The sequence below is a fragment of the Ovis canadensis genome, chromosome 5 (assembly GCF_042477335.2).
Source record: "Ovis canadensis isolate MfBH-ARS-UI-01 breed Bighorn chromosome 5, ARS-UI_OviCan_v2, whole genome shotgun sequence".
Classification (NCBI taxonomy): Eukaryota; Metazoa; Chordata; class Mammalia; order Artiodactyla; family Bovidae; genus Ovis; species Ovis canadensis.
Genome location: NC_091249.1, coordinates 107,364,834 through 107,383,983, shown reverse-complemented (window position 1 = coordinate 107,383,983; position 19,150 = coordinate 107,364,834). Strand labels below are relative to the sequence as shown.

The window sequence follows — 19,150 nt, the reverse complement described above, 5'->3', positions numbered from 1 at the left end:
CTCATTGTGCTAGAATTTAAGAACCTAGACAAGAATTTTTAGAGAATGAAGAAAGTAGGTATTTTCTGTTTACCGAAGACACCTATTTCTCTTTGAGTTTTAGTGATGACTGCTGGTGGTTCACATGGTAAAGAATCTGCCTGCAATGTGCGATACCCAATTTTGAGCCATGAGTCTGGGAAGATGTTCTGGAGAAGGGAATGGCAACCCACTCCAGTATTCTTGCCTAGAGAATCCCATGGATAGAGGAGCCTGGCAGGCTACAGTCTGTAGAGTTATAGAGTCGGACATGACTTAGGAGACTTAGCATACACTGTTCAGTTGTTAGCTTCAAGTCTTAGAGGTGCAAGAATATACTGGTACATTTTATAGTTGGTGGCCCTTAGATTTAATGAAATATGGTAGAGATGGAGGAGAATGGAGAGAAAGTATATTCATGATTATGATTTGACCAAGACATTAAACTGAAGTGATGTGGGACAGAGAGGAGAAAAAACAAGAATAGAAGGGGCAGAGCCTTTTGATGAAGGTGAAAGAGGAGAGTGAAAAAGCTGGCTTAAAACTCAACATTCAAAAAATGAAGATTATGGCATTCAGTCCCATCACTTCATGGCAAATAGATGGGGAAACAATGGAAACAGTGACAGACTTTGTTTTCTTGAGCTCCAAAATCATTCTGTACAGTGACTGCAGCTACGAAATTAAAAGACACTTGCTTCTTGGAAGAAAAGCTGTGACAAACCTAGATACCATATTAAAAAGCAGAGACATCACTTTGCCGACCAAGGTCTATATAATCAAAGCTATGATTTTTCCAGTAGTCATGTATGGATATGAGAGTTGGACCATAATGAAGGTGCTAGAGAAGACTCTTGAGAGTCCCTTGGACAGCTAGAAGATCAAACCAGTCAATCCTAAAAGAAATTAACTCAGAATATTCACTGGAAGGACTGATGCTAAAGCTTCAATACTTTGGCCACCTAATGTGAAGAGCTGAGTCACTGGAAAAGACCCTGATGCTGGCAAAGACTGAGGGCAGGAAGAGAAAGAGAAGACAGAGGACAAGATGGTTGGATGACATCACTGACTCAATGGACACAAGCTTGAGCAAACTCTGGGAGATACAGAAGGACAGGGCAGCCTGGCGTGCTGCAGTCAATGGGTTCACGGAGTCAGACCGGACTGAGTGACTCAACCCCAAGGTGGTACCATCTAAGTACCTAGAATTTCCTTTGCTGGTACTATGATGCCAGGAAATGGTGGTTATTTAAATAAGAAAGGAGCTGAGGATAAGGAGGCCAATAATTTGAATGGGGAGTCTTGTCTCCTTTATTGCTTTCTCCATTGTACAGAGGAGAACTCGGTGTAATGTGGGATTACAAATAGTATTCAAATAGGGATACTGAAAAGAAGCAAGCAGAGGGTCTTAGAAGAAATCTTAAAGGAAGAGCTAATGAATCAAACTTAAAAAATTATTTGATAACTTCATGGAATCTATGTTCAATTGTGTTTTACATTGAGGCATTTTAGTGTACAATTGATAAGTTAAAATTGTACTCTTATCAGAAAGTGTCATTTCAGTTGAGATATTATACAAATGAGAATGGAAAATTAATATGCATATTTCTTCTATTAAAATATGGTATGAATCCCTCTAGTATAAAATATTATCTGCGCATCACTGTGTTGCTTTATTTCTTGGCCAGGTTCAAATTCTTGGAATAGGATTTAATTTAGTGCTAATGCTTTCATTAGGCAAAACCCTTTGGAATGCATTAAACAGAATTAAAAATCTCCCATTCACTTACTTGAACTCCAAAAGGTTCATTTCGTGGCGATAATCCCCCTGGACCATCTTTAAACTTGAGATTTGCTCAGAACTGGAAGCCTCTATCTTTTCTAAGAGCTGCATTACCTAATGAAAGTACAAAAGGGAGCCTTTTTGTGTGTGAACAAAACCACTAGCACTTACATTCATTATACTTTATTCCTAAAGGAGCCCAGAATAAAGACTTGAGCCTAAAGCATGCTTGCATTTGAAAATGATTTTTGTCAAAGGAATGATTCAACAGTTATAGCGCTACCTTCAGGGAAAGAACAATGGGGGCATGTTCCATTCTGCTGTCTATAATAATCTTTTTGATAAGAAACCATCTAATGATATAACAAAAGCATGCTATTGACCTTGGTTTATCAGTTTGTTGGTTTGATTGTTGCTTTTCTTTGTCTCCCCAGTTACAATATAAGCCACTCTATCTTTTATCACCACTGTATCCTCAGGACACATAAGATGACCAATGGTACAGGCTCACCAAATGCTATTGAATAAATGCTGCAGTGCACAATTGGGCTCTGCAAAGAAAACACCTGAGTGGTCTAAGATCAGGCCTTGGGAATTTCTAGGTAGAATTCTGACATGAGCACAAATAAATTCCAAGTGAAATAACTTAGGACATTTTAAACATAGGATCTGCTCTCTCAGCAACTTTCAAATATGCAGCTTGGAATTGTTAACTATAGTCATTATGCTGTCCTTTATATCACAAGGCATTTACTTTTATAAACTTTCTTGATTTGCAAAGCCTTAGTAAAATAGGAATGCTGCTGTGTTAGTCGCTCAGTTGTGTCCAACTCTTTGCAACCCTGTGAACTGTAGCCGGCCAGGCTCCTCTCTCCATGGGATTCTCCAGGCAAGAATACTGGAGTGGGTAGCCATTTCCTTCTCCAGGGGATCTTCCAGGGATTGAACCTGGGTCTTCTGAACTGCAGGCAGATTCTTTACAGTCTGAGTCATCAAGAAACAGATTTATTGAGAAAGTTTATTTCTTCCATCAGAGGGGAAACACTGGGAACATTTCTGTTAAAGTCAGGAACAAGACCAGGATGCCCTCTGTCTCTGCATTATTACTTAATATTGTACCAGAGTTATTATTCAAAACACTTAGAGAAAAGAAATTATACATATGAAAATGGAAAAAGGTGAGGCCAAATGATTTTTACTTACAAATCATATTATTGTGTGTCTGGAAAAACCAAAGACCAAATGAAAAATTACTATAATCAAGACAATTCATGAAGTATAAAATTAATACAGCCTTTATACACAACTAACAAGTAGTTAGGAGATATAATAAAAGCCCCATAACAATTAACTAAAAAAAAGGATGAAGTCTCAACATATATTTAAGATAAACAAATCTACATCAGGAAAATTTGAAACCACTCCTGAAGGATATAAAAACAAAACTGAGCAAATGGAAAGTACCCTGTGTTCTTGGATAAAACACACAGCACTATGACTATGTCAGTTCGAAAGTTAATTTTTTAATTTTACATGGTTTCAATTAAAATTAAAGCAGCGTTATCTGTCAGTTTACTTGCTGGACCTAGACAGACTAATCTTAAAATCATTTGCAAAAGCAGTTATCACTAGGAAAAGGGAAAAAAGAAACAGTGGAGAGACTAGCCCTATCAGATATTAAAAACACTACAAGGTCTCAATAATTAAAATGATAATGAAGGCAATCCTATTTTAGAAAAAGATTCCAAAACGGATCCAGGATTTGAATATAAATAAAGGCCTGAAAGTGTTAGAAGAAAATATAAGCAATTCTTTCAAGCCTTTGTGTGAGGAAGCTCTGTGACTTCAAATCTCAGAAGCCACATACACAGGTAAAAAGAAGACTGATAAATTCAGCTATAAATAGAGACCATGTACAAACCAAAAGTCGAAGGAGACGTGAAAAACTGGAAAAATGTATTTGCAGCTCACACTATAGGGAATCAACTCACCTTGCTAACGTATAAAGAGCTCCTGGAAATTGAAAAGAAAGAGGACAATAGCCCAATAGAGAAGTGGATAAAAGATATGAACAGGTAGGTCACTGGAAAAGAAATACAACTAGCTCTTAAATAAATGAAAACATGTAATAAAGGCTAATTAAAACAGATGTCTTTTCCTTTAAGAAAGGTAAATTCAAAAGTCAAACAACACTCAACGGTGAGGCAATGGAGATATAGGACATATTATATATTGCTGGTGGGTATGCAATATGGTAAAAACTCTGCAGAGAGCAAGATCTTTCAAGAGAACAAGCACAGCACCTTTGACCCCACAATCCCACTTCTGGGTATTTATTCTACAGACATACAAAATGACATAAGTACAAGGTTACACACCGTAGCATTGTTTGAAAGAGCAAATTAGTGAAAAGAATCCAAATGTTGATCCATGAGAGACTGAGTAAATGAGCTATTATACACAGAGGAAGAGTACACGGTTGTGAAAAAGAATGAGGAAGCCCTCCAGGTACTGATAGGATGGGCCTCTAGGATATGTTTGTTTAGAAAAAAACAGGTGAATAGTCATACACTTATAATATGCTATCTTTTGTGTAAAAAGGAGGAAATAAGAATATGAATTTGTATTTGCTTCTACCTGTAAAGTCCTGGGTATTCATTGGAAGGACTGATGTTGAAGCTGAAACTCCAATACTTTGGCCACCTGATGCAAAGAGCTGACTTATTTGAAAAGACCCTGATGCTGGGAAAGATTGAGGGCAGGAGAAGAAGGGGATGACAGAGGATGAGATGGTTGGATGGCATCACCGACTCAGTGGACATGGGTTTGGGTGGACTCCGGGAGTTGGTGATGGACAGGGTGGCCTGGCGTGCTGCGGTTCGTGGTGTCGCAAAGAGTAGGACACGACTGAGCTGAACTGAACTACCTGTAAAAGCATATGGAAAGGATTCATAATAGGCTAATAAAAATGGTTCCCTGTGAGTAGCATGAATGGGTGTGATTACTGGGGACAGCTATGGAAGTGGAAATTCTCAAGGTGTATTTTCTCATATAGATTTGATTTTGAATCATGTATATATTACCTTAAAAAAACTAAGGAGAGAGAAACTCGAATCTAATATAACCTTTGAGGTTAGATGCAAAATTAAATACTGAGTTGTTACAAAGACTATACAGTTTTCATTACAGAAATGCCAGAATGTTTCAGCATTGGGAAATGCTTTGATGTAGCCCATTAGAAGGCCAAAAAATTAAGCTAACAACAAAAACCCCAAAACAAAAAACCAATCATGCTGAATTAGGCATTTGTTAATGTCCAAAAGGCATTTTATAAAGTTAAATGTTCAGTTCTAATAAAATTTAAGTAAAGTAGGAATTGATGGGTACTTTCTTAATATAATTAAGAATAAATCAAACCAATAGCCAACAGCAAAGACATTTCCAGTGTAATCAGGAACTACATAAGCTGCCTTCTTTGACCACTTTTGTGTAACAATGTTCTGGAAGTTCTGGTCAAAGCCTTAAGTAATCAGAAAACTAGAGATAAAGCTGTTATGATTTGTTGTTGATATGATCACCTTGAAAAACTAAGATAATCAACCCCCAAACCATTAGGACTGCTTAGGTGGGTTTGTAGGGAGATGGACCAGCCCGATGGGGCTGCTGTAAGCTTTGTGTCCCCCTCTGTACCTTCTGCTTTCTGTAAACGGACTCCCATGAACAAATAATCAAGCACCAGGCTTCCATCTCCCCCAGTTTCCAAAGGGTTTTCACTTTGTTCTGCCCAAATGCCTTCAGAGGAGATGTGTTTCTCTCACACAAGGCCCATGACAAAGCAGGGCATCGAAGAGCTTGCATTGGCTCTTTTCATTAAACCAGTGCCTGTGAAGGTGAAAGTGCTGTGCTGTGCTTAGTTGCTCAGTCATGTCTGACTCTTTGCCACCCCATGGACTGGAGCCCGCCAGGCTCCTCTGTCCATGGGATTCTCCAGGCAAGAGTACTGGAGTGGGTTTCCATGCCCTCCTCCAGGGGATCTTCCCAACCCAGGTCTCCTGCATTGCAGGTGGATTCTTTAAACATTTCAGGCAAAAACAGCAGAGAGAACACGGAGGCAGTGCTGTATTCTGGAGTGAGGGAACTACAGGTGGTTCAGCGTCACTGGTATAAAGGGTGAGCCAGGAAGCATGAGGGTGAGCTGTAGAGATACGCAGGGGCCAGTGTAGAGATGGTCTTTAAAATCCAGGCCAAATACTTGTGTATTGTTTTGTAAGAAACATAACCCATTGCTAGGATGTAATGTGATAAGCTCAGGTTTATGCTGAACCTTTAATAGAAATAACTTCTATGGAAAATTCCTTTGCTTGTTCTCTCCAGTTGTACCCGGTGGGCCTTCCCTGACAGTCCAAGAATAGGATTCAATCCCTGGTCGGGGAACTAAGATTCCACATACCACATGGCAAGGCCAAAAAAAAAAAAAAAGAAAGAAGAAGAAAAAGAAAAGAGAGAAGAACCTAGAAAGTAAGGAAATGATGGCAACCGTAGAATCAGGTAGCATATGCTTCCAATGAGGGGCTGTTTTGGAACATAAGAAAATGTGAAAGTGTTTGTCTGTCTGTCCTGTCTGATTCTTTGTGACCCTGTGGACTGTGGCCCACCAGGCTCCTCAAGGCACTCATTAAGTCATGAGCTGTACTTAAACCCTTTGGAGGAAAAGAGTTCTTTTGAGTAACTGCTGCTTGAGTATTTTGGTAATTCATAATGATCTCACTTCTGGCATGCATGCATGCTAAGTGACTTCATTTGTGACCCTATGGACCATAGCCTGCCAGACTCCTCTGTCCATGGGATTCTCCAGGCAGGAACACTGCAATGGGTTGCCATTTCCTTCCCTAGGGGATCTTCCCATCCCAAGGATCGAACCCACATCTCTTACGTCTCCTGAGTTGGTAGGCCAGTTCTTTACCACTAGCGCCATCTGAGAAGCCCTTACTTCTAGCAGTAGTACATAAGAGTTTCAAAATTTTTCAGTTACCTTCATATCCAAGTTCTTAGAAACAGTTTGTAAGGAAGATATCATCTCCTGAATTGTTTTTTCAAGTTGCTGGTGCTCATTTCTGATGAAGTGAATATCTCCAGAAAGCTTCATGATGCTGGAATCACATCTAGTGGCAAGATGAAAATTAGATGTGAGATCGATAACATTTTTAACACTATAGTCGAATCTATGCATTCATTTGATGGCAAGAGTTCTAATGTTCTTTGAATAGTGACTTGGCAGACGTAGGGGCATATACAGAAATCTCCCTCATCTTCTTCTTTTTTCCTGAATGAAACACTGGCCCAAATTAAAGCACTGAGTTGGAGCAGATGAAGACATTGGGGAAAACTCGGTAGATACAGATTTTCAGCCATAAGATATAGTAACTCAGTTATAGGAGTTCCAGTAGATTTTGATGTTTGGGGCATTCTCCCTGGTGCCTACTGTTAGGCAAAATTAAAGCTTTTTCCTCTTCTATATTGTGTTCTGAATCCTCTTTCCTCCCTTTAGCCCTCTTTTCTTGGCTCCCAGATCATCAATTCCCCTTTGGCTAGATAAAGTGGCCCAGCCTACCAGAGGTCCCCAACCCATCTTGAAAAGACAGCATCTTTTCTCTTAGCCCCAGTGAAAACTCCTGCTCCTTAAGTGGCCTCAGTTAAGTGTTGTCTTAGGACAGAAAGAATCCACACTAAGACGTGTATGAGGCTTTGGAGCCTAAGGGGGCATTTGGCATTTTCAGGGAGGAACCCTAGTGAAATGGCACTGAAATTCAGATTAAGCATCTTCCCAGGATGTCAGGGAGTCCCACCCACTACTCCACTCAAGGCCTTCCTTAGGAGAGAGCAGGTGACTTACTGTATTATCAGTTTCAGTGCACTCATACCTGTGTGAAGGGTAGGACAGAAAGCCCTGGAGGGTTGTATTTTGTGTATTAATAAATGAGTTACCAGACATCACTTTGAAGTTTGTCCTTTTATCAAGTAACCGTTTTGACTGTCATAGAATAACATCTATTAGGAACTATATTTTCGTATTGTCATGATACGTGCTATAAACATTGCTCTGTGGCTGCCAACATTTTCTTTAGGATCCAAAAATGAATTTCTTTTTCTTAATTTTGGTGTCAAATTTGAGCTAAAGGTGAGCTAACCTCTTGAGAAACCTCTCGAAAGGACACCAGATCATGGGTGAGGGGCGGGCAGACTGCCAGGAGGAAAAGTCAGGGATTAATCTGACTCAAACTGGAAGCACCTAAGTCACGGGCCAAAGTCATTTTACACATTTGTGTATATAAACTGTTATTGTCAGAATAACCTCACTGTTGGTTAGAATATTCTTACGTTAGTCCACATTGAGATACCCAAAGGCTACACGGGAATCAAAGGCTATAAGGAAATGGGCTTCCCAGGTGGCGCGAATGGTAAAGAACCTGCCTGCCAATGCAGGAGACATAAGAGAGGGGGGTTCAATCCCTGGGTCGGGAAGACCCCCTTGGAGGAGGGCATGACTACCCACTCCAGTATTCTTGTCTGGAGAATCCCGTGGACAGAGGAGCCAGGCGGGCTACAGTCCATGGGGTCACACAGAGTCGGACACGATTAAAGTGACTTAGCACACACAGGGAAATAGTTGTTGCTATCACCACTACCAGCCACCTCTCACCCAGCACACCTGCTACCTGCTCAGGGACCACTGGTTTGTGTGTTGTAGGTTTGTGGTTCAGGATTTAGTCAGGTAGATCAGGCTGTGAGTCTGGCTTCTACTGCTTCCCAGGTTTGTGAGCTGGGACAATTCTCTTAATGTCTGTAAGTTTCAGTTTTCCTTATCTGAGAAAAGTGAAAGTGAAGCCACTCAGTCGTGTCCCACTCTTTGCGACCCCATGGACTATAGCCCACCAGGTTCCTCCATCCATGGGATTTTCCAGGCAAGAATACTGGAGTGGGTTACCATTTCCTTCTCCAGGAGATCTTCCCAACCCCGGGATTGAACCCGGGTCTCCTGAATTGTAGGCAGATGCTTTACCATATGAGCCACCAGGGAAGTCCTATCTGAGAAAAGCGGGTACCAATGCTGTGGTCCCGCATGTAGCTGCAGAGTCTGTTCCCTGCAAAGTTCCAGGGGTGCCAGACACATGGGGGTAAACAGTGTCTCCTGGAATGCTGTATGCTCAGCCTTCCAAACCAGCAGTGATTGTCCTGAAGAGTGGTCCTGCATAGGGTTATTTAAGGATAAAAGGAGATAATGAATGCAGAGCATTTAGCCAGTACCTGGCATGGAGGAAGCACCCACACAAGATCAGCAGTTATTTATTTCCTCAGCTTGAGAGTTATCATCTAATTATTTTCACCCCATCCCATTCCTACCCAACTAGCCTAACTCCACCCTGAGATCAAAGATTAATGGTTTTTCAGGGCTGTACTCCATATTTTTAAAGAAGTTTCTCTGTCTCTCCTTTGAAGTGATTTTATTGTTTCTATTAAAATAACAAATTCCTGTTATAAAAAAAATTACACACAATACAAAAAAAGAACAAAGGAGAGTGTTAACATCATCCCAAATCCTACTTTTCAGAAATAATCATTGTTAACATTTGGTTATTATTTCATTCACCATTATATGTATACACATCATATATAGACACATGGAGATAGGAAGAAATAAAATAATTTTAGAATATTCAGATTATATGTATGAGTTTTAGTTAAAAACATTACATTGAATTTTAATTTAATTTAACCTAAGGAAAGGTAACTGTAGTGAAAAATGAAGCAATTGCTGAACTTCAGGTGTATGTGTATGTGTGTGTAAATATACATACACACACACACCCCTACTACAAGAGATATTTCTAAAAATGAAGTTATAAAAAGCTATCATAGATTGGAATCATTGTACTTTTTACAACTACAATTCAACTTTATTCTCCATTGACCCTATGCCAAAGGGAAAAAAAATGAGAAATGTTTATATATTTGCTATTCCAACAGTTTTTGTTAATGTTTTTCTGTTTTAAAAATATCAGATTAAACATGTACAGTGTGTTCTGCCGCTAGAGTTCCCGCTCTTTAATCGTCATTCTATATTTAGACTTTATTAGACAGTCATTTTAAAATGTATGCATTTATTTGGCTGTGCTGAGTCCCAGGCACAGGACACAGGATCCTTGATTCTCACTGAGGCACACAAACCCCTAGCTGTGCCATGTGGGATCTCGTTCTCTGACCAGGGATTGAACCCAGGCTGTCTGCACTGTGAGTGTACAATCTTAGCCGCTGGACCACCAGGGCAGTCCCAGTGTTTTAAAACTATGCTTTCTTATCTGAGATCCTTATTTTGATTTATTCCTTGGTTGGCCAGATTTTGTCATCTGGAGTTCAAACAAAGGGGCCATGAGCATTGGGCTGTTTACACTCTTGAACGCTTGAGAATGCCCGTCTGTTTGTTCTACTTGAAAGGTAATTTGGTTAAGAAAACATTATTGAGTCACTTTTCTTTTGTTCAGAACAGGATAGACATTTCTCCCTTCTTACCTGACAGTGTTTGATGTGGACAAGTCTGTGATGACTAAGTTTTTTCTTTTCTTAATGGGATCTGTTTAGTCTACCTAGATGTCTAACGATTCTTTTTCCCTTCGCTTTCTTCTAGTGATTCTTTCTTTTTGATAATCAGTGACTTCAAACCAGGATATCTTGGTTTAATTGCTCTCATAGAAACTTTTCTGGTGTTGCAGATTTCCCCTTTGATCTATAGATTCTAATCTCTTTCAAGAAATCTTTCTTCTCTTATATCCATATTTTTTTTTTCTTCTGAAGAATTTGTTCTTCTTTCGGAGCTCCTCTCAGTTCTCTGCTGAATGGAGTCTCTGCTTTCTGCCCTATGCATCATTTCTCCATAACCATTTTTATATGAAAAAGCATTTTCTTTTTGTTTTGTGTGACTTGCTCAGGTTTTTTAAGAAATAATTTGTTTTCAGTTGTATGTATTCTTTTTTTGGGGGGGGGTGGCTTCTAAAGTAGATTGAATCTCTGTAATATTTAATTTTTTTCTTTCTCCTATCCCTGAACAATTCTGATTTATCTATTTCCTTTTGTTAGCTGATAATCTCTTTTTTGGAGGAAAACCTTTTTATTGCTTATCAAAGTAAAAACATGTTTGTAGTTTGAAAGTCAGTAATAATGAGAAGGCTAAGAACACACCACAGTGATTCCTGGCTCCGTCTCTCCCTGTGTCTCTTGGTTCCTCTCCCTGGAGACAAGTGCCCACCTTCACCCACACTCAGAGGTGCCTGGTGCAGCCCACCCCTAAGCCTGTGAGAATTCCGTGGGGATGAAACCAGGTCATCCTCGGCTTATTCCAGGGCTTGAAAATCAGTCTCATTTCTTCTGCTAAATCAGTTTCCACGTGTGTGCCTTCCAGGTTCCAGCATTGCTAGGCTGATGTTCCCTGTCTTTGTGGGCTTACATTTTAAAGAGGAAAATATTTTTTTACTTAGGCTTTTGGAAGGAGCAAAATTATGTGCGACAGTTCAATCAGCAATCTTTTTCTTTTTCTTTTCACCAAGAATTTCATTCTTGGTTTCCAAGAATTCAAGAATCCAAGTTTCCAAGAATCCAAGTTTCAGACTTGGATTTGAACTGTTTCTGTATTTTTCCGGATAATTCCTGTCTTGAGGTGTATTTATCAGCCCTGTGCTTTCGTCCATCTGTCTATCGATCCCCCCTCTGCCTGGATGGTGGCGGTGGCGGTGGCGGCTTTCACGCACCCACTCTCCCATCCTCTGTGGTCCTGGCCACCCGCCGGTCAGCGAGGGTGTGTTTCCCGGGGAAGTAGCCCAGCCCCTCTACTCAGCCTCGTCGCTATCAAGTCTCTTGCTTCTTTAGACCCAGGGAAGGGGTGCATCTCCCCATTCTCTCCTCAAAGGCCAGATCGGTGTATCTCACAGCACATCATCATCATGGATTCTTCAACATGATACCATCACCTCTTCTCCCTCTTCAGTCTGTTGCACCTCAGCCAGTTTCTCTTAGGCATAAACTGGTAAGAAGGGGGGGATCCCAGATGATAAATGTCACGATGGCCTCTTCAGCTCTGCCATCTCTGCTATTCTGTGCTGCTGCCTTGAATCTCTCAAGGATATTTCCTGTTTCTCCTGTGACTCACCCCATCCCCTAGGTTAATACTCCTGTATTCGGCAGATTTGGTCTATGCCTTTGGGGATGACGCCTCTTGATTTGGAGGAGATCATGATATTTCGGGTCTGAGGAGGATACTCAGTCCACACATCTGTTTGGTATGCGTTCTCTGTTTCTCGTTAGTGGTTGCAGCAACTTCCATGTTGTGTTAAAGGTGACATTTTTGTTTTCCTCCTTTTATTTTCTCTGACATGGAGATGTCTCAGGTGAGAAGAGTGGAGTAAAAATATCTTTAACAGGAAGTCCTCACTCTTTTTCAAAAGTTGACAGTATCCAAATAATATCATTAGTGCCTCTTCAAAGGACGTGTCTTACACTTTTAATTGCACATCAACACAATTTAGTTATTTCATATGCAGATTTGAAATGTGAAAGCTGAGTGCCAAAGAATTGATTCTTTTGAACTGTGGTGTTGGAGAAGACTCTTGAGAGTCCCTTGGACTGTAAGGAAATCCAACCAGTCAATCTTAAAGGAAATCAGTCCTGAATGTTCATTGGAAGGACTGATGCTGAAGCTGAAACTCCAATATTTGGCCACCTGATGTGAAGAACTGACTCATTGGAAAAGACCCTGATGCTGGATTTTGGAGGCATCAGGAGAGTGGAGGAAGGAGGAGAAGACGACAGAGGATGAGATGGTTGGATGACATCACGGACTCGATGGACATGAGTTTGAGCAAGCTCTGGGAGTTGGATGGGCAGGGAAGCCTGGCATGCTGCAGTCCATGGGGTTGCAAAGAGTCAGGCACGACTGAGCGATTGAACTGAACTGATAGGCAGATTTGCCTTCAGTTCAGTTCAGTCGCTCAGTCATGTCCGACTCTTTGAGACCCCATGAATCGCAGCATGCCAGGCCTCCCTGTCCATCACCAACTCCTGGAGTTCACTCAAACTCATGTCCATTGAGTCGGTGATGCCATCCAGCCATCTCATCCTCTGCCGTCCCCTTTTCCTCCTGCCCCCAATCCCTCCCAGCATCAGAGTCTTTTCCAATGAGTCAACTCTTTGCATGAGGTGGCCAAAGTACTGGAGTTTCAGCTTTAGCATCATTCCTTCCAAAGAACACCCAGGGCTGATCTTTAGAATGAACTGGTTGGATCTCCTTGTAGTCCAAGGGACTCTCAAGAGTCTTCTCCAACACCACAGTTCAAAAGCATCAATTCTTTGGCGCTCAGCCTTCTTCACAGTCCAACTCTCACATCCATACATGACCACTGGAAAAACCATAGCCTTGACTAGACAGACCTTTGTTGGCAAAGTAATGTCTCTGCTTTTTAATATGCTGTCTAGGTTGGTCATAACTTTCCTTCCAAGCAGTAAGTGTCTTTTAATTTCATAGGGTCCCAAATAGTCAAATATGGATGGAGGGTTGGTCTGCTCTGGCTGCTTTAGAGCCATCATACATGGCTGTATGGCTGCCCTTACATGCTGGCCATTTTCTTTTTTGCATACAAGGCTAATTTATCAAATAGAGTGCTGTTGCTGCTGGTAAGTCGCTTCAGTCATATCTGACTCTGTGTGACCCCATAGACGGCAGCCCATAAGGCTCCTCCGTCCCTGGGATTCTTCAGGCAAGAACACTAGAGTCGGTTGCCATTTCCTTCTCCAGTGCATGAAAGTGAAAACTGAAAGTGAAATTGCTTAGTTGTGTCCGACTCTGTGTGATCCCATGGACTGCAGCCTACCAGGCTTCTCCATCCATGGGATTTTCCAGGCAAGAGTACTGGAGTAGGTTGCCATTGCCTTCTCTGATCAAATAGAGTACAAGATATCAAAATTGGGCAGACAACTTTGAGAACCTCATCTCATTGGAAGTACTTGCTTTTAAATTGCCACTATATTGGAGAGGGAAATAAGGTATAAAATTCAAAAGTACATACTTATTATCAAATATTGAGTTTGATTCATGAAGCAGTAAAAGGTTTGCTAGGACTTATGTTAAAATAATCAACTTAGTTCACTCTTATGCCAAGATGCTAATTGGAATTAAGGTCAGCATATGTTGAAGGAAAGTAATTATTCTGCCTCAGCTGGTCCATGGGTCACTTGCCTGCAAAAATATGGAAAGGAAAAAGAGGAAGAGTGAATTTAAATCTCCTGGCTTTTAGCCAAATTCTGTTTTAAATCACTAGATTCAAGAAATTATCATAAAAGGAAGACATTTTAAGAAAAAATAAGACCTTTTCCTAAAATCACTGCTTCACATTAAAGAGGAGGTAAGTTAGTGATCAGAGAGCAAAACGGAGGACTCGGAGGCGCTTGATTTTTCCCTCATCCCTCAGATGCACCAAACAAACAGCAAAATTCAGATCCAATCCCTCTGGGAAAAATCTAGAAGCTGGTTTAGGGACTCCTACACATCAGGCAACTGAGAAAATACCCACATCATAAAGGGTCAAAAAAGTTGAGATATACACATGCCACACACCCCATCCCTGGTTCAGCACCTTACAGCTGGGAGGGAACCACCAAATCCCAGATTCTCCCTGGGGAGTGAAGTGTGTCTAGCTGCTATCCAAGAAACTGGCTCCCAAATCACCTAACTCTAGAGCTGGGGGAGCGCCTCTGTAAGTCTCTTGGGAACCACAGGAAAACAAGTAGTTTTAAATGGTCACATGGTTTTAAAAATGGGCAAAACCCTGACTAGATGTTTGTCTAAAGATAAGAGACAGATGGCCAGCAGGTACATGAAAAGGAGCTCTATATTACAAATCATTGGGGAAATGCCAATCAAAGCCATGAGATGTCACCTCATACCTCTTAAGATGAGTATTATACAAAGTATTGGTGCAGATGTGGAGAGAAGGGAATCCTTCCACACTGTTAGCAGGAGTGTAAATTGGTATAGCCATTATATAACATAGTAGGGAGACTCTTTGAAAAGTTAAAGATAGAACTGTCTTCTGGAAATCCCCCTACTGGATATGTATCCAAAGGAAATGAAATGAATACATGGAAGAAACATATCCTCTCATGTTAACTGCAGCGGTATTCACAATAAACAAGATTCGGAAATAAGCTGTGTGTGTGTGTGTGTGTGTGTGTCTGTCTGTCTGTGTCTGTGTGTGTGTGTCTGTGTGTGTGTGTGTGTCTTGTCTGTCTCTTTGTCACCCTATGTACCCACCAGGTTCCTCTGTCCATGGGATTCTCCAGGCAAGAATACTGGACTCCAGTGATATACATGGAGTCGCAAAATTTTTAGCCTCAAAGGAGGAGGAGACTTTGCCATTTGTGACAACATGTATAAATCTGCAGGACATTATGCCAAGTGAAATATGCTAGACACAGGAAGAACAAAAAGTTGCATGATCTTATTTATATGTGGAATCTACAAAAACCAGGGGCTTCCCAGTTGGCGCTAGTGGTAAAGAATCTGTCTCCCAGTGCAGGAGATGTAAGACACGGGGGTTTGATCCCTGCGTCAGGAAGATCCCCTGGAGGAGGACATGGCAACCCACTCCTGTATTCTTGCCTGGAATAGTGTTATCAATGCACCACCAAATTGAACCAGATTCCAAGTTTGATTCAAGAGATTTTGGTGCTTATCTTCTTTGTAAAATCATGGCGCATCTAAGGAAAGTGGTGGGTGGTTTTATTATCTTGCTTCATTTACCCAAATGTTGTAAAAATTCTATTTATCAAATGTTATATAAAAGTATATATAATTTTATGTATTTTAGAAGTATAAATTATATATACACATAACCTTGTATATGTGTGTATATTTGTACCTATGTGTGTACACACATTCACACAAACACACACACATACGAATTTTGTAGATTCTGTTTTCCTCATGTCTGTTACCTGCTCTGGACTTGGCATGGCAAAGTTTTAGTTTAGACTCCTAAACTAAAACTTCTCACCTTGATTGCTTCAATAGGCTTCTTTTCATCTTCATGTATTATTTCTGCACTCCACCAATTCAGCTACTGCCAAAGGGTTAGTGAATGTCATCCCCTTACTTAAAATCATCCCATGGCTATTTATAACCTTTTACATAAAGTTCAAACTTTTTACTTTGACCAAAGATCCCTCATCATCCAACTCTGGATCATTTCTCTAGCTTCATCTCCCAATCTCCCATCTCTCCCTAAATACCACAACTAAAATAGCCTTCTCCCAGGGAAGCCCTGAACACGTCACAGTAACTTATCCCACAGTTCCTTTGCACACATCTTTCCTCCTATGTGAAGTACGTTTCCTATCCCTGGCTGGTTAACTGCTACAGTCTTTCAAAACTCACCTCAAGTGTCACCTCCTCCAGGAAGCCAGTTTATGCCCCAATCTGACTGGCATATTCCTGTGGCACCGCAGGCTTTCATTACAGCACTCACCTTATTGCTTATGTTTTCCCAGGTAGACTGTGAAGTTATAGGAAGACGATCATGTTGCTGAACCCCTGAACTGTAGAACACTGCCTGGCATTGGTGAGTGTTTACATTTTTTGTTGAATTGAATGGACGGATGCCCTAGGAGAGGTTTGTCTTAGGCGTTAATCACCCGATTATGCAGAGCAGATTAATGATGAAAGTGGGGGTGTTTCTGGAGAGAGGAATGAGGTGCTGGCAGGAGACAGACAGAGGGAAAGGTGTCCACGGTCAGCCACTCACGGGTCATCTCTGATGTGTCAACCAGAATGGTCCTGCCGTGGTCAGTGCCTACAGATTTTTGCTGAGCTGTGCACCATGAATTTTTTCAGTCTCATACAAAAAAAAATATCATTCAAAATTTTATTCTCTTGACCATTAAATCCCTTTCGCTAGGCTTTTATATGAAATTCTTATATATCTTAAATGTTTAAATCATTAAAATTTGAGACATCAGGAATTCTATATGCAGTTTTAAGGGCATGTCTTTGTATATAGATGTTGGCATTTGGACAGCTGAGGGCTGTAAAGACAAGACTTGTCATTTGCAGATGAAACCAAACTAGGCATCCTGTATAAGAGGTTCTTTATAGAACCCTTGGATCTCACAGGCACCATGAGACTTTCAAATTTCATGATACACTTTCTCAGTTACTATCTTACCATTTAGCTTAAAGACAGTATTCTGTTTTCTACAATATATAACTTATTTAGGGATGAGAATTCAGTGGCCAAAACTGACTGCTAAGCATTAGTTAACATTTCTTCTCACCTGGCTACTCTTCCTCGAAGATCTCCAACTCCTTGAAGGTGTTTGTTGCTGAGGTCCTGTACTGCGAAATTAGTTCCTGTGGCCACCAGATCCCGAGCTTTTATTTGTTCTTCTATCATCTGCAATATTTGAGTTAAAGTTCCCATTAATTTCCCATCATACATGATAAGAAAATATCATTTAAAGTAGAGGTTACAAACTGAGTGCATTTCCCTTCTTAGGCTGATAGTGCAAATGAGTGAGAGTCTTGGGTTGGATGCCATCCCTGCTATATCCGAGGGAGGCAGTGATGGCTTGAGTCCTGCTGACAGTTGCCAGGTGGGCATGATGGTTCAACAGTGTCTCAACAGAAGCTGGAAATCCAGATTTTATGTTAAATTGCTGACTTTGAAAATATTGACATTTTATTTAAATTCTTTATAAATACCATATGGGTCAAGCCAAACTTAGTTACTGTGCTGTGTGGATGTGACCATCCTTGACATTAAGACTTTTCACAAAAACCTTTTTCATAATTGGTAGTCAAGTTTAGGAAAAGGGACCTTTCATATGGGATTAAGCAAGGCCCTTTATAGATTGAGCTGGAACTGCAACGAGACTAATACAACTAACGAGCAAATCTGAATAAAACTGTTTCACTTACATGGAGTGGAAAAGGTTTATTGTTTTAGATTTTTTTTAGAGAACATGAGAAATTTATGGCTTGAATGTATTCAGATTTTGCCTTGAGTATCCATCGTCATGTCCTCATTATGTCTTAGTGTTTTGAAATGAATCTGACTACCCTATTCCACCAGCTTGGTGGTCCTCCAAACAGTGGGCTTTAGTTTTTGGCACTCATACATAAAAAATAAGTTGTTTTGCTTGTGCATAGAAGAAAATTATATCTCGGTTGATATTCAAACAAATACCAGTGTAAAGCTGAGACATATAAAATGTAGTATATATTTATTCAGAAAAGTGTTGAGAGAATAGAATTTTTGAAGCACAGACAACTTTGTGATTTAGGGGAGCAAAAAAGGTTAGTTTCTAGATGTTACCAAGGTCTGAACCATGTTAAATTCATGATTATGAATGTTTTGAGGAAAAGAAGGATTTTTATAGGAAATGAATTATGAAAATTTCAAAGACTATGTACAGAATCTTGCCCGTTTGCAAACTGGCAGATTGAGACAAGCCAAGAGCAAATATAGCTTTAGCTGAAGACATACAAGTGTCAGGAATACTAGTTAGAGGTTATTTTTTGTTTTTGTGTTTTGGCTTGTTTATTTTTGCATACCTATAGGTGTTTAGTTCATTCAGGCCACCGTGACAAAAAACCACAGACTAAGAAGCTTATATGACAACAGGGATCTATTTCTCACAGTTCTGGAAGCTGGAAGTCCAAGATTTAGGGTGCCTGCATGGTTGGGTTCTGGGGAGAGCCCTCTTCTGGGCTGCAGACTGCTGACTTCTTGCTTCATCTTCATATAGGGGAAGGGGCCAGGGAGCGCTGTGGGGTCTCTTTTATGAGGGCACTAATCCGCTTTTTGAGAACTCCACTTTCATGACCCAAGTCCCTCCTAATACCATCACATTGGACATTAGGATTTCACATATGAATTTTGGTGGGGATACAAACATTCAGATTCTAACAGTAGGTGTTGTTTTACTTTGTTTTGGTAAAGAATAGTGATAAAAGAGAACTTGCCCTATGAAATAGTAAAGCGTTTTGAAATGAGTGCAGCTAAATAACTCTGCCTAGCTAAATTGGTCATTGTAATTTAGTGAAGATCTTGGTAAATGTAAGAAAGAAATGTGCCATATATCAGACTCAAAGTCAGTGAGGAAGGAATTTCACATACGCTGTTAAGATTTCTGGTTACTTATTCAGAAAACAGGGCTTCCCAGGTGGTGCTAGTGGTAAAGAGCCCGGCTGCCAATGCAGAAGTCCTAAGAGACTTAGGTTCGATCCCTGAGTCGGGAAGATCCCCTGGA

General features: G+C 40.5%; 1 protein-coding gene across 1 annotated transcript in view; it reads right to left on the bottom strand.

Moving 5' to 3' along the window:
- The window catches only part of FAM81B (family with sequence similarity 81 member B), a 53,165-nt gene that overhangs the window by 11,327 nt on the left and 22,688 nt on the right, over positions 1-19,150 (bottom strand). The window contains exons 4-6 of the mRNA XM_069592587.1: positions 17,174-17,292; positions 6,834-6,963; positions 1,809-1,915 (exon numbers count right to left, since the gene is read on the bottom strand). Of these exons, the coding sequence (XP_069448688.1) occupies positions 1,809-1,915; positions 6,834-6,963; positions 17,174-17,292 (356 nt within the window). The remainder of the gene's footprint in view (positions 1-1,808; positions 1,916-6,833; positions 6,964-17,173; positions 17,293-19,150) is intronic.